Source organism: Pristiophorus japonicus, chromosome 7 (assembly GCF_044704955.1).
Source record: "Pristiophorus japonicus isolate sPriJap1 chromosome 7, sPriJap1.hap1, whole genome shotgun sequence".
Lineage (NCBI taxonomy): Eukaryota > Metazoa > Chordata > Chondrichthyes > Pristiophoridae > Pristiophorus > Pristiophorus japonicus.
Window position 1 is genome coordinate 218,807,439 of NC_091983.1, and position 27,013 is coordinate 218,834,451.

Consider the following 27,013-nt stretch of genomic DNA (forward strand, 5'->3'; position numbering starts at 1 on the left):
TAATCTGCCATGTGTCTGCCCATTCCACCAGCCTGTCTATGTCTTCTTGAAGTCTATCACTATCCTCCTCATTGTTCACTTCCAAGTTTTGTGTTAGCTGCAAATTTTGAAATAGTGCCCTGTACATCCAAGTCCAAGACATTAATATATATCAAGAAAAGCAGTGGTCCTAGTACCGACACCTGGGGAACACCATTCTGTACCTTTCTCCAGTCCGAAAAACAACCGTTCACCACTACTCTCGGTTTCCTGCCAATTTCGCATCCGTGCTACTACTGTCCCTTTTAGTCCATGGGCGTCAACTATGTGGCATTTTATCAAACACCTTTTGGAGGTCCATGTACACCACATCAACCACATTGCCTTCATCAACCCTCTCTGTTACCTCATCAAAAAAACTCAATCAAGTTAGTTAAACACGATTTGCCTTCAAAATCCATGCTGGTTTTTCTCAATTAATCCAGACTTGTCCAAGTGACAATAATTTGGGACAAAATTAACAGTTTCTAAAAGCTTCCCCACTACTGAGGTTAAACGGACTGTCCTGTAGTTGCTGGGTTTATCCTTACACCCTTTTTTGAACAAGGGTGTAACATATTGAATTCTCCAGTCCTCTGGCACCAGCTCCCACCTATCTAAGGAGGATTGGAAGATGGCCAGTACCGCCGCAATTTCTATCCTTAACTCCCTCAGCATCCTAGGATGCATCCCATCCTGTCCTGGTGCCTTATCTACTTTAAGTACAGCCAATCTTTCTAGAACCTCCTCTTTATCAATTTTTATCCCATCCCAATATATCAACAACTCCTCTTTCACTATGACACGTCAGCCATGCATTTATCGTTAGCCAGCGGGAGAGCTCCACCTGCTGTTCATTTATCACAGTTGAACAACTCTCTAAATAGCTGCATTCAGTTGTAGAATCCCTGTTTCCTGGGCTTCTTACAGCTGAACGGTGGCATATGCCAGTTCATGACTAGAACATGAACTTGTCATCACCAACACCTTGTTCCACCAGAGGGACAAATACAAGGCATCGTGGCAACACCCTCGCTCCAAACACTGGCACCTGCTCGACTATGTCATCATCCAAGCCAGGGATCGCAAGGATGTGCGTATTACCTGTGCCATGACAGGAGCCGATGACTGCTGGACGGACCACCGCCTAATCCGATCCATCATCGACATCAACATAACCCCAAAGCGGAGGGGGCAGCAGAAGCAGTGCTGCAAAAAAGTCAATGCTGGAGCACTTAAGGACCCAGCTATGTGAGCCCTATACAGTCAGCGCCTCACAGCTAACCTGAGGTGCCTTGATGACCCACAGCGCTTGGTCCGCCCTCCAGGCCTCCATAATCAGTGCCTGCAAAGAGATGCTCGGTCACTCAACCAGGACGGGTTTGATGAGGATGATCAGGAGATGCAAGAACTAATAGATCGCAAGCACAGAGCATTTCTGAGCCTTAAACAACAACCCAACTCGAGAGCAGCAAAGCAGCATTACAGACGGCTCAAGGCTGAGGTCCAACAAAAAACCCGGGACCTAAAGAACAGATGGTGATTGGAGAAAGCACAGGAGATACAGCAGCTGGCCGACAGCCGTGATGTGCAAGGATTCTTCATCACAGTCAAGGCCACCTACGGTCCAAACACCCAAGGCCCCACCCACTAATGGCCAAGAACGGAGAAACACTCATCAAGGACACTGAGGCTGTCAGGGCCTGCTGAAAGGAGCACTTCGAAGATCTCCTCAAACGAGACTCTGCCTTTGTCTCCATCCCGCAGCATGCTACCCGCCACCACCTCAGTGAGACCCCAACACTGTATGAGGTAGAAAAAGCCATAAGACAGCTAAAAATCAACTAGGCTACGGGAGAGGATGGAAAGCCCTGCTGAGGCACTGAAGTATGGCGGAGAGGCACTGCTGGCGCGAATACATGACCTCATCTCTCTCATCTGGAGGGAGGAGAGCATGCCAGGAGATCTCAGAGATGGAGTGATCGTGACCATCTTTAAAAAGGGACAAATCCGACTGTGGCAATTAGAGAGAAATCTCCCTGCTATCAGCCACTGGGAAAGTCGTCGCTAGAGTCCTCCTCAACCATCTTCTCCCTGTGGCCAAGGAGCTCCTCCCGGAGTCGCAGTGGGGATTTCGTCCCCTATGGGGCACAACGGACATGGTTTTTGCAGCGCGACAGCTGCAGGAAAAATGCAGGGAACAGCACCAGCCCTTAGACATGGTCTTCTTCGACCTTACAAAGGTCTTTGACACTGTCAACTGCGAGGGTCTATGGAGCGTCCTCCTCCGTTTCGGATGTCCCCAAAAGTACGCCACCATCCTCCACAATGACATGCAGGCCATGATCCTTACCAACGGATCCATCACAGACCCAATCCACGTCCGGACCGTGGTCAAGCAGGGCTGCCCCAACCCTCTTCGCAATCTTCCTCGCTGCCATGCTCCACCTCACAGTCGACAAGCTCCCCGCTGGAGTGGAACTAAACTACAGAACCAGTGGGAACCTGCTCAACTTTCGCCGTCTCCAGGCCAGATCCAAGAACACCCCAACCTCTGTCGTCGAACTACAGTACACGGACGATGCCTGCATCTGTGCACACACAGAGGCTGAACTCCAGGACATAGTTGACGTATTAATGAAGGCGTACGGAAGCATGGGCCTTACACTAAACATGAGTAAGACAAAGGTCCTCTACCAGCCTGTCCTCGCTGCACAGCACTGCCCCCCCAGTCATCAAGATCCACGGCGCGGCCCTGGACAACGTGGACCACTTCCTTTGTCTCGGGAGCCTCCTATCAACAAGAGCAGACATTGCCGACACGATCCAACGCAGCCATCGGTCGCCTGAGGAAAAGAGTGTTTGAAGACCAGGCCCTCAAAACTGTCACCAAGCTCACGGTCGACAGGGCTGTAGTAATACCCTCCTGCATGGCTCAGAGACATGGACCATGTACAGTAGACACCTCAAGTCGCTGGAGAAATACCACCAACGATGTCTCCACAAGATCCTACAAATCCCCTGGGAAGGCAGATGCACCAACGTTAGCGTCCTCAACCAGGCCAACATCCCCAGCATCGAAGCACTGACCACACTTGATGAGCGCCATTGGGCAGGCCACATAGTTCGCATGCCGGCCATGAGACTGCCAAAGCAAGCGCTCTACTCGGAACTCCGTCACGGCAAACGAGCCAAAGGTGGGCAGCGGAAACGTTACAAGGACACCCTCAAAGCCTCCGACACCTGGGAGTCCCTGGCCAAAGACCGCCCTAAGTGGAGGAAGTACATCCGGGAGGGCGCTGAGCTCCTTGAGTCTCATCGCAGAGAGCATGCAGAAATCAAGCGCAGGCAACGGAAGGAGCATGCGGCAAACCAGTCCCACCCACCCCTTCTCTCAATGACTATCTGTCCCACCTGTGACAGGGACTGTGGCTCTCGTATTGGACTGTTCAGTCACCTAAGGACTCATTTTAAGAGTGGAAGCAAGTCTTCCTCAATTCTGAGGGACTGCCTATGGTGGGCCAGCGGGAGAGCTCCATCTGCTGTTCATTTATCACAGTTAAACAACTCTCTAAATAGCTGCAGTCAGCTGTAGAATCCCTGTTTCCTGGGCTTCTTGCAGCTGGACGGTGGCATATGAAACAGAGGCAAAAAGCATTGAGTGGCCGGTGAGCCAGATCAACATCCTATCCCCATGAGGCTGCCAGAGGACGGGATTACCCTGTTACTGTTGGGTGGGCACGGTATCGTAGTGATTATCTTACTGGACTAGTAATCTCGAGAATGAGTGTTCAAATCTCACCATGTTTGACAATTTGAGTTCAGTTTATAAAAATAAAAGCTGGCATCACTAAAAGTGACCTAGAAGATTATCTTAAAAACCCAACTAACGTTCACTAATATCCTTTAGGGAAGGAAACCTTCCGTCCTTATGTGACTCCAGTCCCAGACCAATGCAGTTGACTCTTAGCTGCCCTCTGAAGTGGCCTAGCAAGTCAGTCAGCTGTGTCAAATCTGGGCAACTAAGGGTGGGCAATAAATGCCAGCCTTGCCAGTGAATAAAAAGAAAAATAAACTTACATGAACCCATTCTCTCTCTGACACTTTTCCAGGGTATTTCTGACGTATGTTCCCAACTTCGTGAAGAACAAGTGCTCAGATGGCTTGGCTGTAGATCCTGGCCCCTTCGTCTGCCTGTATTCTTTGCACAGAACCTCCGCCTTGGAGTAATCTGCGGGATTAAGAAAGAAAAGGATGATAGAGGAAACCACTGAAAAGCCGAGTGAAACAGCAACTCACCAAACTTTCTCACAGCACTCTCTCTCTGGTATTGGCAGAAAACCTGGGACACTCCTCCTATCCCTGCTATAAACAGTGGGATGGGCAGCATCTTTGTGGGAATTAGAGATCCTTTTTGGTGGGTGAAGTCTATGCTGGGGAATGAAACACTTCAGGTACCCAGTCAACATGAAGCACTTCCAGGTCAGGTACAGGAGCGGATAGCTCTGCATAAACAGAACACCACTGCCAGCTGCAATAGCGTGATATGTCTGCATTCCCACAGCATCCTGTGACCTCTCGGAGTTAGATTGCCAATCAGGGCCAGCTTTGTGCTGGAGGTACATGTCCACAAAGGACTGGATTGAAACTAATCAAACCGATATCACATAGGACCCCTGTAGCCAGGAGACAAAGGTGACCTTCATTGCATCAATCGGGGCTAGAATGTGAAGCTCCCAAATAGGAAAGGTCAGTGCCCGACCCACTGCACCACCCTGTCGCCTCCCATGTATAATGAGTGTAGACAATGTCAAGTATCCCGTAACATACCACAGAACCAACGCGGGAACCCCTTAAATAAGGCGGCAGTGTCCAGTCGCCTAAAAGTAAATGACACATAGAAACATAGAAAATAGGTGCGGGAGTAGGCCATCTGCCCTTCGAGCCTGCACCACCATTCAATATGATCATGGCTGATCATGCAACTTCAGTACCCCACTCCCGCTTTCGCTCCATACTCCCTGATCCCCTTAGTCGTAAGGACCATATCGAACTCCCTTCTGAATATATCCAACGAACTGGACTCAACAAGCTTCTGTGGTAGAGAATTCCACAGGTTCACCACTCTAGGTGAAAAAGTTTCTCCTCATCTCAGTCCATGAAGAGTCCTTTGATTAGGATTTTTTGGTGGACTTAAATGATCTAATTTGGAGAGTTCCCAGTGCAAATCCTCACTCTTGTCATCGGCCCTCGTGACTTGAAGTGCGGACGGACACTGTGTTTTGGAAGGGGCACGTCCAGTTTTTGTCTACCTACTCTGAGACTTCAAACATGGGTCCTGTGAGGTATGCAAGAGCAGCTGGGGTGACTAGTAATTAAAGCTTCTCCTGCTCTGGGTTATTTTCTGGGGGAAGGGGGAAAATTCCTTGTGCGGTTTGCTTTCCCATAACAATTAAGGCCGAGATTGTGAAATCACAACAAGATAGGGAAATTGCAGGCCGTGCTGGACAGGCAGCTGTCCAGTGTGTGTGAACCTGGAGAGTTGAGTGTGTTTAACCATAGGAGCCATCACAGCTCAACTTGATCACCATCCAATCACCACACTGCTACATTCGGGATCACAGCATTCGCCACCGATTTCAAGCCACTTCCCTCCTTCCTCTCCTCTCCCCTCCCCCCCAGCACCCCCCCCCCTCCACCCCCGCCTCATCCCACCTCCTTTCCTCAGCCCAGGGATACTATGATGAACTGCAGCACCCTGGCTCAACCTGGGATATTCCTGGTCTGTATGGCTCAGTACCACACCAGGAGCCTGAATTCAAAGAAATTTTTTTTTTTTTTTTTTAAGTTCTCTCTGCACTGCCCTGTATTGCTCACCATCTCTAGCCTTGACTTGTCATCGTGCTTTGCCAGTACTGATCTGTGATGGAGCACTAGGGGGCATACTGTCTGGTTTGTGCTCCCTCACTAAGCGAGATAAATGTCCCCTGCTCTGTGCTGCCATGTTACAACAGGCCTCAAATCATTGTTGGTGAATGTGCTGCGTGGACAGTTATGGGTAAGCTGCCCATAGCTGACCCACACTACGATATGTGTGCGCACTAGGTCCGTGCAGCAGAGCTGGTCTCCAGTCGTCCTGGTTAATTCTTGCCACTGGACCAAAACCTAGCTCTGTTAAGCCCGTGTGGGGGCTGATGTGCAACGGTCACCACACATTAAAAAAAATTCACGCACAGGCATCTTCCACCCCCTCAAGTGAGGTTCAGGACTGGAACATCGGGTCCTTCATTGAAACATCTGTGAACCCATGTGGAAGCAAGTCATCCTCGTTCGAGGGACTGCCTATGATGACTAGGGGTGAAGGTGTTTTGTCTGTGGTAAGCTGGTGCCTCACACACCCCTCAAGCAACACACAACACAGAAGTTGAAGGGTTGATCTCCAGGGAAGAGTTGGAGGTCACTGGCAGTCTTAGCCTTGGCTCTAGCCTGGCTGGGCACCACACGACAGCTAGTGTCTCTGTAAACTCTCCTGAGTTCCCCTACCTATGGAGGGGAAGCATCAAATCAGGTCAGCAGAGACTGGGGATCGTCTCCCACTGAACGGATGCTGCATTTGACAGTTCAGCCCTGCTCACCCACAATAGTTGGAAGCATCAGAAGTGGTGATAAACCAAAGTCGATTCCATGAAGCAGGCTCTAGTCGCTCAATTAAAGCACCCAACATAAGCAATCAGTTTACTATTGAACTCGGTTTCTGGTTTAAGATACGACACTGTGACCACTGTAAGCGAGTGTGCACTGTACCCGCTTCCAGCCACATGAGGGATTTCTGCCACCACATGCGAAGACCCAGCTGAGAGAATTGACCTGAAAAGGCGGAGTGATAGACGAGCCTGGGTTCTGGCACAGACACGATGGGCCGAATGCCCTCCTTCTGCGCCGTAAACTTCAATGATGCCTAACTAGGAGTGCCAGGCACAGTCCCTGGGGAATTATTTATACTCACATTTCTCGGTTTCTTGTAGAGATCGGATGGCTTCCCCACATTTGTCACTGGCCAGCAGGGTCTGGCCATAGTAGCAGTACGCCTGCAAAGAACAAGCACACAATACTGACTGGATGCTGAATCCACACGGTTCTAATGCCACTTAAAAATGGCCAGTCTTACCGCACTGCACAATAAAGCAGCATGTTGTCACATTCTGTACTCCATGAGAATGCCACGTACTTCTCAGTAACAGCAAAATAACTATTTGAAACAGGGGGATTCGCCTGGTGTGCCAGCCCAAAAGAGAAAGTGGCAAGCAAGAGCAGGCGATGGAATGGGGGCACAAAGCCCATGAAGACCACTCATGCTCCCCCAATACCATACAGGCCAGTTGTGGTACCCAGTTTCTCATTGTTGCCAATCCCACCCTGCAGTAAAATGGGATGTCAGGCACATTACTGTCGCTGGTAGTGAATCGGTCAGATAGAAAGGGCATCACACAGACTGATCCTTGCCTAGTCGAGTCACTAATGGTCTACTTATATAATGGAGGGGGGGCAGGGAAAAAGGATCTCCTCCAAGCCAAAGCTACTTGGAAGCAGCAGTGGCCCAATCTTCCTCCGAAATGCCTGGAATTGCTTGGCGCTCCTCCGTGAGGTAGGAGAGGGGGCTGAAGATCCGATCCCACATTCCATGGATCAATGAGCCAGCACTAAACACTGCAACATCGTAAAATGAACAACCTTCTGCTCCGATTCGCAGATATAGCACTTACATAAGCCAGGTAGAAGCAGTTTTTGAGCTGCAAGTACTTCCTCCATTTTGCTGTGTAGATTGGATCCAAGGTGGTCAGAGTGTGATCTGCAATAGAAGGAAGGTCAGATGTAAGCCACCATCTCCACCTTCGAACATACTCAGTGAAAGCCCTGCCTGTTCCCCTGATGACACGCCAAATTTATCCAGTGAGTAGTTGAACTGTAGAGACCATGAAGGTGCCAGGTGTACCCACACCCAGCAGGACACGCTGTACAGCGATCAGTAACCCTGCCCGACTCCCCTTTCTCTAGCCACCCCCAGTACTGCTCCTACTGAGACCAGTTAGCTCAGCCCAGGTCAGTGGTGATACCAGGAACTTTCCTAACCTGCAACACTCATCTATTCATTGGATAAACTAATTTGGACATCAAGGGGAGCTGGCAACGCATTTAACCACGAGGCTATCGGAATTGAAAAAAATAACGCTTTCTATGATTAACAAGCCTGGTTTAGAAACATAGAAAATAGGTGCAGCAGTAGGCTATTCGGCCCTTCGAGTCTGCACCACCATTCAATAAGATCTTGGCTGATCATTCACCTCAGTACCCCTTTCCTGCTTTCTCTCTATACCCCTTGATCCTTTCAGCTGTAAGGGCCACATCTAACTCCCTCTTGAATATATCCAATGAACTGGCATCAACAACTCTCTGCGGTAGGGAATTCCACGGGTTAACAACTGAGTGAAGAAGTTTCTCCTCATCTCAGTCCTAAATGGCTTACCCCTTATCCTTAGACTATGTCCCCTGGTCCTGGATTTCCCAAACATCGGGAACATTCTTACTGCATCTAACCTGTCCAGTCCCGTCAGAATTTTATGTTTCTATGAGATCCCCTCTCATGCTTCTAAATTCCAGTGAATACAGGCCCAGTCGATCCAATCTCTCCTAATATGTCAGTCCTGCCATCCCGCGAATCAGTCTGGCGAACCTTCGCTGCACTCCCTCAATAGCAAGATCGTTCTTCCGCAGATTAGGAGACCAAAACTGAACACAATATTCCAGTTGAGGCCTCACTAAGGCCCTGTACAACTGCAGCAAGAATTCCCTGCTCCTATACTCAAATCCCCTAGCTATGAAGGCCAACATACCATTTGCCTTCTTCACCGCCTGCTGTACCTGCATGCCAATTTTCAATGACTGATGTACCATGACACTCAGGTCTCGTTGCACCTCCCCTTTTCCTAATCTGCCGCCATTCAGATAATATTCTGCCTTCGTGTTTTTGCCACCAAAATGGATAACCTCACATTTATCTACATTATACTGCATCTGCCACGCGTTTGCCCACTCACCTAACCTTTCCAAGTCACCTGCAGCCTTTTAGCATCCTCCTCACAGCTCACACCGCCACCCAGTTTAGTGTCATCTGCAAACTTGGGAGATATTACACTCAATTCCTTCATCTAAAACATAAATGTATATTGTAAATAGCTGGGGTCCCAGCACCCCACTAGCCCTGCGGCACCCCACTAGTCACTGCCTGCCATTCTGAAAAGGACCTGTTAATCCTGACTCTGCTTCCTGTCTGCCAATCAGTTCTCTATCCACGTCAGTACATTACACCCAATACCATGTGCTTTAATTTTGCACACTAATCTCTTGCGTGCGACCTTGTCAAAAGCCTTTATAAATTCCAAATACACCATATCCACTGGTTCTCCCTTGTCCACTCTACCAGTTACATCCTCAAAAAATTCTAGAAGATTTGTCAAGCAGGATTTCCCTTTCACAAATCCATGCTGACTTGGACCGATCCCGTCACTGCTTTCCAAATGTGCTGCTATTTGATCTTTAATAATTGATTCCAACATTTTCCCCACTACTGATGTCAGGCTAACTGGTCTATAATTACCCGTATTCTCTCTCCCTCTTTTCTTAAAAAGTGGTTACATTAGCTACCCTCCAGTCCATAGGAACCGATCCTGAGTCGATAGACTGTTGGAAAATGATCACCAATGCATCTACTATTTCTAGGGCCACTTTCTTAAGTACTCTGGGATGCAGACTATCAGGCACCGGGGATTTATCGGCCTTCAATCCCATCAATTTCCCGAACACAATTTCTCGCCTAATAAGGGTTTCCTTCAGTTCCTCCTTCCCACTAGATCCTCGGTCCCCTAGTATTTCCGGAAGGTTATTCATGTCTTTCTTCGTGAAGGCAGACCAAAGTATTTGTTTAACTGGTCCGCCATTTCTTTGTTCCCCATTATCAATTTGCCTGAATCTGACTGCAAGGGACCTACGTTTGTTTTCACTAACCTTTTTCTCTTCACATATCTATAGAAGCTTTTGCAGGTTTAACACTAATGTGCAATTAGCCACCAGAATTCAGTACATTTCAAGGAGTGTTTGTGATAGTGTGAAAGTGAGAGAATGAGAAAGCGTGAGGGCGCAAACAAGAACGAGAAAGTGCTGAGAGAAAGAGCGAGAAAGAGCATCTTACCAGCTTTCTGATAGAAATTGGCTGTTTCATAGGCCAGAGCTGCAATCAGACCTGCGTTGTGCTTCAGTTCAATGGCTCTTGCGATGGTCACTTCAATCAAAAGATACCTTCTTGTACAACGTTATTTGCCCTTCATCCTTTTAAACCTCTATTAATGTTGATCTGTAACAGGTGACTAATCTATAGAGCTAGCCAGAGTGCTGGCTTTCTGCACCTTCCCAGGAGTGAGATCTGGAACTTACAGAGCAAGAATTCACAGGCACAAAACAGCATTGGTCATCCTGACTGGCACATATCTTGGAGCTGCAACACACTGCCAGCTGGACAAAAGGGAACATTTTGCCCTCGTGAAAACACTTTTATAAAAAGATACATTCTCAAGATGTGGACGCCTCTGGTAAGTCCGGCATTTTTGCCCATCCCTAGCTGCCCTCGAGATGGAGCTGATGTGACATCTTGAACAGCTGCATTGTAGTGATTTGGTACAACTTGCTGAGCCATGACAGATCGCAGAGTCAGATACAGGCCAGACCTATAAGGGGTAAGGACATCGGTTCCCTTCCCTTAAAGACGTTAGTGAACCAGTTGGGTTTCTATGACAATCCAACAGCTTTAAGGTCACTTTTACTGATACATAGAGGTAATATATCATTTACAGACCTATGCCTCGGGAACATATATGAGGCCGCCTCTCCTTGCACTGATAGGGGAGACTTCCACTGATAGGGGAGACTAGAACTAGGGAGCATACTCTTAGAATAAGGGGCCGCCCATTTAAAACTGAGATGAGGAGGAATTTCTTCTGAGGGTTGTAAATCTGTGGAATTTGCTGCCTCAGAGAGCTGTAGAAGCTGGGTCATTGAATATATTTAACAGAGATAGACAATTTCTTAACCAATAAGGGGTTATGGGGAGCGGGCAGGGAAGTGGACCAGAGTCCATGATCGGATCAGCCATGATCATATTAAATGGCGGAGCAGGCTCGAGGGGCTGTATGGCCTACTCGTGCTCCTATTTCTTTTGTGCTTATGATTGGCACGGGCTCGCAAGCTCTGAAGGCTGCAGCGCCAGGCTGAGCCGACATTTTCCCCTTCCCCCTGGTCTCGGGGGGATATGTGTGTCTGTGTGTGTGTGTGTGACTGTCTGTCTCTCGGTGCGAGGAGGCTGCCGCTTCCACTAGTCAGGCTCTGCTCGCGGCTTACACACATACTGGCGCCGGGAGTAGGATTGTGGGTAAGGGTCGGTGTCTCTCCTTGACTTTATCCTCCACTTTATCTCTGATCTCTAGTTTTTTCTGTGTTTATATGTGGGGTTTTTTGAGGTGTTGGTGTTCATTGAGGTAAGCAGGCCAGGCAAGGGAAGGGAAAGGAAGAGAAGGGTAGGTGGCTGACTGAGGCACTGAAGCTGGGCCTGAGGATTTTAAAAAACAGAGTGATTCTGGACGACTAAATGCTGCGCAGTCGGCTTCTGCACAGCGCACGCGCAGAACACACCTGGGTCGTTGTCAGCAGCGTTGTCACCAGTTGACCTCCCGTGGTTCGGAAAATTCTCTGGTCCGGCACCGGTCAGGTCCCAAGGGTGCCGGTCCAGAGAGGTCCAACTGTGCCAGCTTTTTATTTCCAGACATTAAAACAAAATGAATTTAAACTGGCATGGTGGGATTTGCACTCAAGTACTCTGGATTATTAGTCCAGTAACATAACCCCTACACCACTCTTCTTTTGACAAGAACAACTTTATATTGAAGTAGTTGTAACGGGAAAGAATTAAAAGCACTGAACACAATGCCATCCATTCATACCTTCTTGAGCCTCAGCTTGACACTGAATGATGTAAGTGTCCAGAACCCGCGATTCAAGATCCTTTCCTTTCTCGGGCGCTGTCACAAGTCTGCTTACTTCACTTTCCTTCGCAGAATAAATTAAATTAAATTGCATTAATCACTGCATCAGTTTGAATGTAATGAGAGATAAACACAGTAGAAAGATACTTTATTGCCTTAGCAACAGAACAATACACTACAGGGTTCACAAAATCAATCGTCTGTTGACCCGATATACATACATGCTCTCTAGCACAGCAACGTAATGAAAAGAAGTTACGTAATGCTGTCACACTGGAGCTGGGATCCTCCACCAGAGGTCCCCAGTATATTCGTTATGCTGCTGTGTACTGATCAAACCATTTCTGCAAGAATGAACACTGTATATACATTCAAGAGTTTCCTGGTACATTAATTATATGGGAATCAGCAAGTTTCAGACCAAATAGATCACATTCCAAATACCAGGCTAGTAAAACCACTAGCAGAGAAAAGACAAAAGACAAGTGAAGGAATAAATGTATGTCCAAATACAACATTAAAAATAAATTCACATCCAGCCCCAAGGAGACTCTCAGTCATATCAAGGGGTCATAAAGAAAAGGGGTAGGATCGCTTCTGTAAAAGACTTATGAGTCAGCGGCTTTTCCTGATCAAATCCGAGCAATCTCGGTTTTACAGATGGGGATGACTGTCACAATTCCTGAAATTAAATGGTTTGTAAAGGAGGAAGATTGTTTTTCTTTGATTCTGTTACTTCTCTCTGATTTCCTCTCATCTCCAGAAGATACTGGCTCTCATTGGGGTGCGACTCCACAGATGCCTTCTGGTACCTCACCCAAGTGGCATTCATGTAAGCCTAGGCAGTGAGTGTCAACAAGCTTTCAACCTGGAAGGGGATGGCAGGTGAGCGAGGGTCAGCATTACAGTCAAGCTCAATCCTGTGCTGACTGATGCACTTCATGCAGGGCTGACTGGGTGGTGAACAGGAACAAGAACCCTGCACAATTTTTTCCCCTCATAAACTAGTGGTACTGAGGCCAAGTAGAGCACTCCAGTTAACAGCGCACATGCTCCCAAGCATTGAACGGAGGACCTTCCTGGCCCAAGTACTCAGTGGGTGAGCCATCGGAGAAGCTTCTTAGTCATTTCCATAAAATATAATGTAATTAAACAAATAAAACGCTTGCAATGAGATAGTTACAGTGCAGGCAAAAACAGACACAGGGAAGAGACCTGCTCCAGCATGAATGAAAACACATTTGCAGATAACCCTCAATGGAAGGTCATTAATAATACTCCAGGGAAAAGAAAACACAAATATTTAAAGTAATCGGCCAGGCAGTGAAGGAAGGCAGGAAGCCCCACCTGAAGTAATAACAACTTGTATTTATATAGCGCCTTTAACGTAGTGAAACATCCCAAGGCGCTTCATAGATAGAAACATAGAAAATAGGTGCAGGAGTAGGCCATTCGGCCCTTCTAGCCTGCACCGCCATTCAATGAGTTCATGGCTGAACATGCAACTTCAGTACCCCATTCCTGCTTTCTCGCCATACCCCTTGATTCCCCTAGTAGTAAGGACTTCATCTAACTCCTTTTTGAATATATTTAGTGAATTGGCCTCAACAACTTTCTGTGGTAGAGAATTCCACAGGTTCACCACTCTCTGGGTGAAGAAGTTTCTCCTCATCTCGGTCCTAAATGGCTTACCCCTTATCCTTAGAGCGTGACCCCTGGTTCTGGACTTCCCCAACATTGGGAACATTCTTCCTGCATCTAACCTGTCTAACTCCGTCAGAATTTTAAACGTTTCTATGAGGTCCCCTCTCATTCTTCTGAACTCCAGTGAATACAAGCCCAGTTGATCCAGTCTTTCTTGATAGGTCAGTCCCGCCATCCCGGGAATCAGTCTGGTGAACCTTCGCTGCACTCTCTCAATAGCAAGAATGTCCTTCCTCAGGTTAGGAGACCAAAACTGTACACAATACTCCAGGTGTGGCCTCACCAAGGCCCTGTACAACTGTAGCAACGCCTCCCTGCCCCTGTACTCAAATCCCCTCGCTATGAAGGCTAACATGCCATTTGCTTTCTTAACTGCCTGCTGTACCTGCATGCCAACCTTCAATGACTGATGTACCATGACACCCAGGTCTCGTTTCACCTCCCCTTTTCCTAATCTGTCACCATTCAGATAATAGTCTGTCTCTCTGTTTTTACCACCAAAGTGGATAACCTCACATTTATCCACATTATACTTCATCTGCCATGCATTTGCCCACTCACCTAACCTATCCAAGTCGCTCTGCAGCCTCTTAGCATCCTCCTCGCAGCTCACACTGCCATCCAACTTAGTGTCATCCGCAAATGTGGAGATACTACATTTAATCCCCTCGTCTAAATCATTAATCTACAGTGTAAACAGCTGGGGCCCCAGCACAGAACCTTGCGGTACCCCACTAGTCACTGCCTGCCATTCTGAAAAGTCCCCATTTACTCCTACTCTTTGCTTCCTGTCTGACAAACCAGTTCTCAATCCATGTCAGCACACTACCCCCAATCCCATGTGCTTTAACTTTGCACATTAATCTCTTGTGTGGGACCTTGTCGAAAGCCTTCTGAAAGTCCAAATATACCACATAAACTGGTTCTCCCTTGTCCACTCTACTGGAAACATCCTCAAAAAATTCCAGAAGATTTGTCAAGCATGATTTCCCTTTCACAAATCCATGCTGACTTGGACCTATCATGTCACCTCTTTCCAAATGCACTGCTATGACATCCTTAATAATTGATTCCATCATTTTACCCACTACCGATGTCAGGCTGACCGGTCTATAATTCCCTGTTTTCTCTCTCCCTCCTTTTTTAAAAAGTGGGGTTACATTGGCTACCCTCCACTCCATAGGAACTGATCCAGAGTCAATGGAATGTTGGAAAATGACTGTTAATGCATCCGCTATTTCAAAGGCCACCTCCTTAAGTACTCTGGGATGCAGTCCATCAGGCCCTGGGGATTTATCGGCCTTCAATCCCATCAATTTCCCCAACACAATTTCCCGACTAATAAGGATTTCCCTCAGTTCCTCCTCCTTACTAGACCCTCTGACCCCTTTTATATCCGGAAGATTGTTTGTGTCCTCCTTAGTGAGTATTATGAGATATAAAATTTGACACGAGCCGCATAGTAGAAATTAGATGCAAGTGACCATAGGCTTGGTCAGAGGTATGTTTTAAGGAGCGTCTTGAAAGAGGAGAGAGAGGTGGAGAGGTTTAGGCAGGGAGTTCCAGAACTTGGGGCCCAGGCAACAGAAGGTACGGCCACCAATAGTTGAGTGATTATAATCAGGGATGCTCAAGAGGGCAGAATTAGAGGGGCGCAGACATCTCAGGGGGTTGTGGGGCTGGGGGAGATAGGAAGGGGCGAGGCCATGGAAGGATTTGAGAATAAGGATGAGAATAGGGCAAAGAAACAAACAGCAACAGATCCATATGTGGAACAAACACAGCACTGTCAAGGCCACCAGTCCGATAGAAAAAGGCATCCAAGGTTTCCCGTGCAGGCTCACTGGATAATGCAGCACCAATTGTGGTACAGATATACAGAGCAGGAAGCCCCCAGTTCAATGTACTGGGCAGAGTACAATTGGCCAGGACACTCCTCCAGGGTAAATTTAGCCGGGATCCAGAAACCAATATTCACAGTGGAGGGAAACAGAACAAACAGTCATCACTTAATCAAGAACCAGTGAGCACAGGTATCAGGACCAGTAATCTGTAACACCAAACATGGCCTAGTAATAAAAAGGAACGGTAACGTGCACTGAATAAACAGTCGCAATATATAATCGGAAAAGTTATAAATGAATGGAATCCTAGAATCTACTGTGACAAACGCAGAATTTGATTTTTTGTGAAGCAGTGACCCATGGTATCACGCACCTCCTAGCAGCAAGCTGAAGAACATAGTTCATCTACTTGTCCTGGCAAGTTAAGAAAAATGTCATGCTCTGTGTGCCATACCCAGACTCCTTGCTAAGTCATATATCCTAAAATATTTCTGTATTATATCTTTTCACATTAACTTTTAGCTAGACCAATTTATTTTCAATGCAACTCCTGTGGAAAATGTTGGAATCTATTATTAAAGATGAAATAGCAGCGCATTTGGAAAGCAGTGACAGGATCGGTCCAAGTCAGCATGGATTTATGAAAGGGAAATCATGCTTGACAAATCTTCTGGAATTTTTTGAGGATGTAACTAGTAGAGTGGACAAGGGCGAACCAGTGGGTGTGGTGTATTTGGACTTTCAAAAGGCCTTTGACAAGGTCCCACACAAGAGATTGGTGTGCAAGATCAAGGCACATGGTATTGGGGGTAATGTACTGGCGTGGAAAGAGAATTAGTTGGCAGGCAGGAAGCAGAGAGTCGGGATAAAGGGGTCCTTTTCGGAATGGGAGGCAGTGACTAGTGGAGTGCCGCAGGGCTCAGTGCTGGGACCCCAGCTCTTTACAATATACATTAATAATTTGGATGAAGGAATTGAGTGTTTGCAGATGTCACTAAACTGGGTAGCAGTGTGAGCTGTGAGGAGGATGCTAAGAGGCTGCAGGGTGACTTGGACAGGTTAGGTGAGTGGGCAAATGCATGGCAGATGCAGTATAATGTGGATAAGTGTGAGGTTATCCACTTTGGTGGCAAAAACACGAAGGCAGAATATTATCTGAATGGCGGCAGACTAGCAAAAGGGGAGGTGCAACGAGACCTGGGTATCATGGTTCATCAGTCATTGAAAGTTGGCATGCAGGTATAACAGGCGGTGAAGAAGGCAAATGGCATGTTCATAGCTAGGGGATTTGAGTATAGGAGCAGGGAGGTCTTACTGCAATTGTACAGGGCCTTGGTGAGGCCTCACCTGGAATATTGTGTTCAGTTTTGGTCTCCTAATCTGAGGAAGGACGTGCTTGCTATTGAGGGAGTGCAGCGAAGGTTCACCAGACTGATTCCAGGGATGGCTGGACTGACATGAGGAGAGACTGGATCAACTGGGCCTTTATACACTGGAGTTTAGAAGGATGAGAGGGGATCTCAGAAACGTATAAAATTCTGACGGGACGGGACAGGTTAGATGCAGGAAGAATGTTCCCAATGTTGGGGAAGTCCAGAACCAGGGGATACAGTCTTAGGATAAGGGGTAGGCCATTTAGGACGGAGATGAGGAGAAAATTCTTCACTCAGAGTTGTTAACCTGTGGAATTCCCTACCGCAGAGTCGTTGATGCCAGTTCATTGGATATATTCAAAAGAGGATTAGATATGGCCCTTAAGGCTAAAGGGATCAAGGGATATGGAGAGAAAGCAGGAAAGGGGTACTGAGGTGAATGATCAGCCATGATCATATTGAATGGTGGTGCAGGTTCGAAGGGCCGAATGGCCTACTCCTGCACCTGTTTTCTATGTTTTCTATGTAATGAGACAGGATTAATAAACAATCTCCCAGTAAAGGATCTCCTCGGAATGAGTGATCATAGCATGATTGAATTTCAAATCCAGATGGAGGGTGAGAAAGTTGGATCTCTAACCAGCGTACTAAACGTAAATAAAGGAGACTATGAAGGTATGAGGGCAATATATCTCATTGTCCATGACTGCCACAACCATTAAGGGGGTGCCCTGCCAGAAAGAGATTCCAGAAGACTTTGATTCAGATCTAATCTAGTAAACATCACTCCAGATAGCAATGGGCCTGCAATCCATATTCCCCAATTACTCAGGTGATCAAAATAATTATTGAATTACCACCCATTAAGAAAATAACAATGGGTGTCCTGCAAAAAAGGTGGATTCCACTTCGAAGGAAGTGAGGGCTATATCAGTTTAATCCCGACCATAAGAGAGACCTCTATGGGAGCAGGTGTGTTGCCAACAAAGAATTCTGAAAGGGACGAAGAATTCTATTGTCTTGTCATTTCAGTTTGGGAAACAGATTAAAGTACTGGTGTAAATTCAGCACTCCTTTTCAGTTTATTCTGCTGATTTAGGTTGTGTCTGTGTAAATTTAATTCTTGTAATAAATTAGATTTGCAATTTTACCTATGTGGTCTGGCAACATGGTGGTCTACTACCTATTGGAGATTGTGTATAATGATCATTCGGTATGACTTCTGGTGCATAACCTAGCCATACAAGGATATAAATCTAACTGAGGCACACAATTCACATTCACTACATGCTTTAAATTGCAAGTTTCAGCTCATACAGAACTTGGGTTTATTTATGAAAAATACAAATAATGAGAGTTGAGAGACAGAATCACAACAGCCTGAATTTACCAGCTTATTGAATCCAATCAAAAGTTGACGGTTTCAAAAAAGTGAGTTTATTTCTTCTTAAAGCGGGTGGGATTTTCAGGGAAGTCTTATAGGAAAATTGCAGAGCTATGTACCTCTGTTTACAATAAATGTACAAGCAAACGATATTCCACTCACCAAATATGAGAGGCTTTAAATTCCCTCACATCTGTAAAACACAGTTTTATACTTGAATTATTTTTGCAAAGGGATTAAAGTGGTAAGATGCCACTGAAAGCCCATTTAATTCAGTGCCTAGATCTGGGATACTTTACAGCAGACAAAATAGGACTTCACATTCATATAAAACCCAATAATACACTCAATAAGTATACCAAAAAAGCAGATATAAAATTAGATTGGTTGACATGAAGAACGCTATTCAGTCCATTCGATATCATCCTTCCAGAATACTAACTCAATCATCTTCCCATCACAGCATCTAGCATCCATCTAGGCAAATGGGGACCTCAGTTTAAAATCTGATGTGAAGTGTGGCACCTTGACAACCTCGACAATGCAACACTCCGTCAGCACTGTACCCAGAGGCAAGAGTGCTACCAATGGAGCCGAACTTATCCTTTGGGACAACTGGTATTTTCTTTGATGGGGCTTTGGGTAGGAAGACAAAGCGAATAGTTCAGGTTTAAGAAAGAAGTTAAAATGAAATCCTAGCACAGTAGAAATGGGTTTCAAATCCCAACAGACATGGACAAAGCCATGAAAAGCTTGTAGTACTCTGCAGCTGCACTGTTTTTTGGGATAGGGTACTCTCTCCCCATCTCCTTAGAATCTTCCCACGTCATGTATCATCCTTTCAGAAGAGGCCAATAGGGCAGCCTCCGATCAAACCTTCATTAACGTTGCTGTAAATCAGAGAATCACAGCAAGTTAACAGCATAGAAGGAGCCATTTGGCCCGTCGTGCCTGTGCACAAGTCAATCAGGGAGGGGGTAGGAAGAACAAGGAAGCCAGAGGCAGTAAAGTTTAAGATAGCGATTGGTCACCTTGATATGTTTGAAGATTCCTGCTGCATTCCTTAAGCTTCTGTGCACATCTTTTGCTTCATCCACTGTTATACTAAAAATAGAGACATCAACATTAATTCAAATTACTCCAGTCCAGACCCAGAAATAGCACAACACAGGAATGGTTGGTATTAACTTGTGTAGTTACTTACTCCTCCTTTCCGGCTAGTCTGGAGGCATATTTTGTGTGCCACAAAGCGATGTTAAACTCCATAGAGACCAGTTCAAAGATAGCATCCTGCTGGGCACTGTGAGAGCAAAGTCAAAATATTCTAATAAATCTTTGTTTAATAAAAGGGAGGAGAAATTTGCATCAATCTACCTTGAAGTGTAATTTATTGGGAGAAGCGATTATATATGGACTGACGGGCACAGAACAAAGAAATGCCCGTTCTCTCTCTTAACTGTGAGGAATATGCATGGAAATTGCACTAATAGGCCAGTGAGAATTTACATGTGGGGTGTTACATTACCAGTGACACTTGAAAATGGGGAAATTATTTTATACAAGACTGAAGAGGAAAACCAGTTTCCTGGGCTACATCAACAACCTAGACAAGGTATAAGATGCTATATAAAACCTAATAAAATCTCAAATAAGACCTGAGTTAGAGTACTGCATGCATATCCAGCTCCATAATATAAGGATATTGAGGCTTTAGAGAGAGCTCAATGCAGATTCACTAGCAAGTCTTGTATTGGAAATACAAAATGGGGAGAAAGAAGTGAAAGAAATATGTCTTTTGTAAGAACAATGATTTTAGCACGACAGGATAGAAGTGTTTTAAATTATGAAAGGTTGGGACAGGATAGTTAGAAGCAGACTTTACGTCGCCAAGGGGCAGCATGTAGTTAAGGAAGATTTGGGGGGGGGGGGTTAAGGATAGATTGTGGGGGGACTCTGTAGGTAATGGGACAGTGGCAGGAAGTGAAGCCATTGCTGAAGATGATCTAGGTATGATTGGATAGGCAAGAATGGAACAAAAAAAAATCCCAAGGCGCTAGATAGAGGCATAAAAAGAAATGGATGCCGAGCCAAAGGAAGAATGATTAGGAGGGATAACCAAAGAAGTAGGTTATAAGGAGGAGATGGAGGAATGGTTTAGGGAAAGAATGACGAGGGGTTATATGGTTATGACCCTCTGGTCACATTATTGTAAAACTAAATATTGGGCAGTAAAGCTTTACATATGACTGAAGGGATGTGGGGTCCCTCGACAGGAGTAGTTAGCAATGCTGATCCCGAGAATAGAGTGCAGACCTGAAATTTGCAACAGTAATCTTTTAAAAATAGTGCTCACACAAACACACTTTCTCCTCTCCTGAAAGTGATAACTCCATGATGTGCTTAGAGTTAAAATTTGCAAAAGTAGTCTTCCACTACCTCACTAAAGTGACATCGAAACATAGAAAATAGGTGCAGGAGTAGGCCATTCGGCCCTTCGAGCCTGCACCGCCATTCAATAAGATCATGGCTGATCATTCCCTCAGTACCCCTTTCCTGCTTTCTCTTCATGTAAGCCGAGACAGTGAGTGCTGGCAGACTATTCCACTGTGAGTGCATCACGTGCAAGCCAATCACCCAATATCCATAAAACAGAAGAGTGAGAAGCTGGCTGATTTTCTTCACTTTGCTTGGTGCTGAGGGCAATTGCAGCAACCCAATCACACTCTCAGTAAAAGATAAAGAGTCAGAACATGTGTGAACTTTGCAGCCAGCAGACAAAAGGCTAGTTAAACATTCCCGGGGGCGGTTATCGACAATCACATACATCTCAGACAAAAGGCTGTTTTTGGTTTGAATACCTAAAATAACTTAGCCAGGAATAGTTAAGCTAGTAAGTCTTCTGTTTTAGGACCCATGTTTAGAGAGAAAGCAAGTTGCATCTTAATTGTTTTATATCGATGAAGGAATCTAGGAAAAATTTCTCTCACTGTGTGAAACTGTGCAATTTTCTTGTGTAAATAAAAACTAGTTATTGGTTTAATCCTGTGTTTCAATCCGGTAAGCGTGCTTATTCAGTCCGCTGTCCGTTGAGAGTGGAGAACTCGTGGCAGCATTAGATACATTCCAATAACTGGTGTACAGAGTAAAGGGTCTCTGTTAAGATCTCTAGGTTATGCTATCATATCTCCTACCTCATCCATATCTTGTGATCTTGTTTTTAAAACTGACACACAGGAGGGATTTTACCCACCCCACAATGGACCAGAGGGGCGATAAAGAGTAAATATGTGAAACCAGACACCAACCCACCACAAACATGCCTACTTCCGATTTAACAACAGCGTGCTGGGGGTATTCGAGTAACCCGCTCTGGAAAGGCAGGTCAATGATTATAATGTTTAAATGAAGCTCCATTCCTCAGATTTTGGCAGCCACTTAAATTTAATGCTAGCCGACAGGGCTCAGAAAACACAGTGGCTGAAGGGAAGCAGCAGCTGCCCAGATCCAGCAGGTAAGTGCTTTTTAGAGCCCTGCTTGTGAGGCAGGAGGAGCAGGAGTGCTTCTCTCGGGCCCTCAAGCAAATCTTGGACTGCGACCTTCCGAACGCGCGCACCCCCACCCCCCAGATCTTCAGACTCCCTCTGCAATCTTCAGACACCCCAACCTCTCTGCCGCACTCTGAACCGCACCCCCCCCACCGCCCAAATGCCCCGATTGTCAGATACCGTCCCCAGTGGTCCCTGTCTACAGCCTTCTATAAGCAGGCTTTTCCAGCCAGCCTCAATCTGGCTGCCTTCCAAGCCGGAAACAGTAAAAAAAAATGCTGATAAACTCCTGCTGTTAAATTCAGCAGGCCCTCAGCGTTGCCGGTATTTACGGGTTTCTCTCCATCCAACAGGCGCCTCCGCTCCCTCCCAGATTTCCCATAAATATCATGGCCATAAAGATGGTTTAAGATTGAATCCTGTAAAATATTAAGATAAAGGTTAAGGGCTTTTTAGGTTTATACAAACTGACTATTTGCAGAATGGAAATCAAGTTTAGAGCCCTATGCCTAAATTAAACTGGCATTATTAGCCGCAGAAATTCACAACACGCTTTAACAGGCCCCATTTCTGTCTCTTTACATTAGGTCCAGGATGAAATCTGGGAATATTCCAGCCCTTCAAAAAGTTAGGTATGTGTGTGTGTGTGAGAGAGAGAGAGAGAGAGAGAGTGTATAAAAAACACAATTAAATGACCAGGCATTCGTTCTTTTAAAACATAGATGTATTAATTTGTACTTCCAACTAACAATAATTGCGTGTTCTCTCTAAAGCATCATTAACACTCCAGATTCAGAATCTAAAAGTAGAAGTTTAGAGTTCAATTAGGAACGCAGGAACAGGAGTAGGCCATTTAGCCGCTCGAGCCTGTTCCTGGCTCCATAATTCCTCAATACCCTTACTAGCAAATATCCGTCAAACTCAGATTTAAAATTAATTGAGCTGCCATCTACTGCTTTTTATGGGAGAGAGTTCCACACTTCTACCACCCTTGATGTGAAGAAGTGTTTCTGAACTCCTCTTCTGAATGGCCTGGCTCTGATTCTAAGGTTATGGCCCCTTGTCCTAGACTCCCCACCAATAGAAACAGTTTCTCTCTATCTAACCTATCAATTCCTTTCAAATCCTAAAAATCAATCAAATCATCCCATAATTTGATTAACCTTCTGTATTCCAGGGACTATATAAGCCTAGTTTATATAATCGCTCCTCATAATTTAACCCTCGGAGCCCTGTTAACATTCTGGTGAATCTGCACCGCATTCCTTCCAAGGTCGATATATATTTTCCAAGGTGCGGTCCCCAGACCTCTACACCGATGTATTTTGCAGATGTGGTCTAACCAGAGCTTTGTATAGTTGCAGAAAAACTTCCTCCCCTTTATATTCTAGACCTCTAGATATAAAGGCTCACATTCCATTGGCTTTTTTGATTATTTTTTTGGACCTGACCACTATATTTTTGTGATCTGCGTACATGGACCCTAAATCTTTGGTCCTCCACTGTTCCTAGCTTTTTACCATTTAAAAACGGCTCGGATCTATCCTTTTTGGTCCAAAATGGATGACCTCTCACTTACCGACATTGAAATCCATCTGCCACAGTTTTGCCCACTCACTTAATCAGTCAATGTCTGTTATTTTATGCACCCATCTGCACTAGTTAGCAAGCCACCAATCCATCATCATCATAGGCAGTCCCTCGAAATCGAGGAAGACTTGCTTCCACTCTGAGTTCTCAGGTCACTGTACAGTACAATACGGGAATTACAGTCTCCATCAGGTGGGGTAGATAGTGGTTGAAGGAAAGGGTTGGTGGGAAGCTGGGTTTGCCACATACTCCTACCGCTGTCTGCGCCTGGTTCCTGCATGCTCTCGGCGACGAGACTCAGGGTGCTCAGCGCCCTCCCGGATGCTCTTCCTCCACTTTGGGTGGATTTGGGCCAGGGATTCCCTCGTGCCGGCGGGGATGTTACACACACTTGAGGGGCCAAATGGCCTAGTCCTGCTCCTATTTCTTATGTACTTAATCAAGGAGGCTTTGAGGGTGTCCTTGATGCGTTTCCTTTGCCCACCTGGGGCTCGCTTGATGTGTAGGAGCTCCGAGTCGAGCACTTGCTTAGGGAAACTCATGTCGGGCATGCAGACGATGTGGCCTGCCCAACGGAACTGGTCGAGTGTAGTCAGTATTTCGATGCTGGGGATGTTGGCCTGAGCAAGAACAGAGACGTTGGTGCGTCTGTCCTCCCAGTGAATTTGCAGGATCTTGCGGAGGCAGCGCTGGTGGTACTTCTCCAGTGCTTTGAGGTGTCTGCTGTATATAGTCCACGTCTCGGAGCCATACAGGAGGGCAGGTATCACTACTGCCCTGTAGATCATAAGCTTGGTGCTGGATTTGAGGTCCTGGTCTTCAAACACTCTCTTCCTCAGGCGACCGAAGGCTGCGCTGGCACACTGGAGGCAGTGTTGGACCTGGTTTGATGAGAACGACCAGGAGATCCAGGAGCTTATATGCCGCAAGCGCAAGGCATTTCTGAACTTAAAGCAACAACTCAACTCGGGAGCAGCAAAGCAGCTCTATAGGTGGCTGAAGGCCGAGGTCCAACAAAAAACCCGCAACCTAAAGAATAGATGGTGGGTGGAGAAAGCACAGGAGATCCAGCAGCTGGCTGACAACCATGACGTGCGAGGATTCTTCAGCGCAGTCAAGACCACCTACAGCCCAAGCACCCAAGGCCCCACCCCACTGCTGGCTAAGAATGGAGAGGCACTCATTAAGGACACCAAGGCAGTCAGAGCCTGCTGGAAGGAGCACTTCGAAGATCTCCTTAACCTTAGACACGAGTGTTCGCAACTACATCCCGCAGCATGCTACCCGCCACCATCTCAGCAAAACCCCAGCCCTACACGAGGTAGAAAAGGCCATCCGTCTGCTCAAGAACAAGGCATTAGCAGCACATGGAATCCCTGCTGAGGCACTAAAGCCACCAATCATTGTGTCATCGGCAAACTTGGTTATATGGCTCTCTATTGCATTATCCAAGTCATTAATAAATATAGACTCGGAATTTAGAGTTATAATGACAGCGAAATTGTCAGCGTTCGCAGTTATCACAACTGTGAATCTGCCAGCAACTTCTGGAGTAGGCACATGCGCAGTTAAACGCGGAAATCCAGAAGTTGTTGTCAGTCATTCCCTGCTCCTCCACAGGGCATGCTGTTGAACGCCACTGAGCTGGCAATCAATTGAAATCAGTGAATGGACAAAAACTACATAGGATTACATACGATATACGGCACAGAGACAGACCATTCTGCCCAATCAGTCCATGCCGGCGATTATGCTCCATTCGAGTACACCTTCCCACATCTTCAGGACATCGCAAAGCGCTTCACAACAAATGAACTACTTTTGAGGTGCAGTCACAGTTGTTTTGTAGGCAAATGAAGCAACCAATATGTGCACAGCAATGTCCCGCACACAACTTTTAGATAAATGACCGGTTAATCTGTTTTTGGTGATGTCAATTGATGGAGGAATGTTGGCCAGGACCTTAGGAGAACTTCCTGCGCTCATTCAAATTGTGCCGTGGGATCTTTTACATCCACAGGAATCATCAAACGCGATCTTAAGCTTAATGTGTCATCGCAAAGATGGCACCTCCGGCAATGCGGCACTCCCTCAGTATTAGAAACATAGAAAATAGGTGGAGTAGGCCATTCGGCCCTTCTAGCCTGCACCGCCATTCAATGAGTTCATGGCTGAACATTCAACTTCAGTACCCCATTCCTGCTTTCTCGCCATACCCCTTGACCCCCTCATCTAACTCCTTTTTGAATATATTTAGTGAATTGGCCTCAACAACTTTCTGTGGTAGAGAATTCCACAGGTTCACCACTCTCTGGGTGAAGAAGTTCCTCCGCATCTCGGTCCTAAATGGCTTACCCCTTATCCTTAGACTGTGACCTCTGGTTCTGGACTTCCCCAACATTGGGAACATTCTTCCTGCATCTAACCTGTCTAACCCCGTCAGAATTTTAAATGTTTCTATGAGGTCCCCTCTCATTCTTCTGAACTCCAGTGAATACAAGCCCAGTTGATCCAGTCTTTCTTGATAGGTCAGTCCCGCCATCCCGGGAATCAGTCTGGTGAACCTTCGCTGCACTCCCTCAATAGCAAGAATGTCCTTCCTCAGGTTAGGAGACCAAAACTGTACACAATACGCCAGGTGTGGTCTCACCAATGCCCTGTACAACTGTAGCAACACCTCCCTGCCCCTGTACTCAAATCCCCTTGCTATGAAGGCCAATATGCCATTTGCTTTCTTAACCGCCTGCTGTACCTGCATGCCAACCTTCAATGACTGATGTACCACGACACCCAGGTCTCTTTGCACCTCCCCTTTTCCTAATCTGTCACCATTCAGATAATAGTCTGTCTCTCTGTTTTTACCACCAAAGTGGATAACCTCACATTTATCCACATTATACTTCATCTGCCATGCATTTGCCCACTCACCTAACCTATCCAAGTCGCTCTGCAGCCTCACAGCATCCTCCTCGCAGCTCACACTGCCACCCAACTTTGCAAATTTGGAGATACTACATTTAATCCCCTCATCTAAATCATTAATGTACAGTGTAAACAGCTGGGGCCCCAGCACAGAACCTTGCGGTACCCCACTAGTCACTGCCTGCCATTCTGAAAAGTACCCATTTACTCCTACTCTTTGCTTCCTGTCTGACAACCAGTTCTCAATCCATGTCAGCACACTACCCCCAATCCCATGTGCTCTAACTTTGCACATCAATCTCTTGTGTGGGACCTTGTCGAACGCCTTCTGAAAGTCCAAATATACCACATCAACTGGTTCTCCCTTGTCCACTCTACTGGAAACATCCTCAAAAAATTCCAGAAGATTTGTCAAGCATGATTTCCCTTTCACAAATCCATGCTGACTTGGACCTATCATGGCACCACTTTCCAAATGCACTGCTATGACATCCTTAATAATTGATTCCATCATTTTACCCACTACCGATGTCAGGCTGACCGG

The 27,013-nt window shown here is 46.2% G+C and overlaps 1 protein-coding gene across 2 annotated transcripts in view; it reads right to left on the minus strand.

Moving 5' to 3' along the window:
* The window catches only part of brox (BRO1 domain and CAAX motif containing), a 65,759-nt gene that overhangs the window by 8,845 nt on the left and 29,901 nt on the right, over positions 1 to 27,013 (minus strand). The window contains exons 4-10 of one of the 2 annotated variants that reach the window (XM_070885810.1): positions 19,617 to 19,712; positions 19,444 to 19,516; positions 12,066 to 12,171; positions 10,265 to 10,354; positions 7,782 to 7,867; positions 7,025 to 7,106; positions 4,099 to 4,249 (exon numbers count right to left, since the gene is read on the minus strand). In XM_070885810.1, coding sequence (XP_070741911.1) covers positions 4,099 to 4,249; positions 7,025 to 7,106; positions 7,782 to 7,867; positions 10,265 to 10,354; positions 12,066 to 12,171; positions 19,444 to 19,516; positions 19,617 to 19,712 — 684 coding nt within the window. The remainder of the gene's footprint in view (positions 1 to 4,098; positions 4,250 to 7,024; positions 7,107 to 7,781; positions 7,868 to 10,264; positions 10,355 to 12,065; positions 12,172 to 19,443; positions 19,517 to 19,616; positions 19,713 to 27,013) is intronic. The other variant, XM_070885811.1, reaches the window with a different exon arrangement.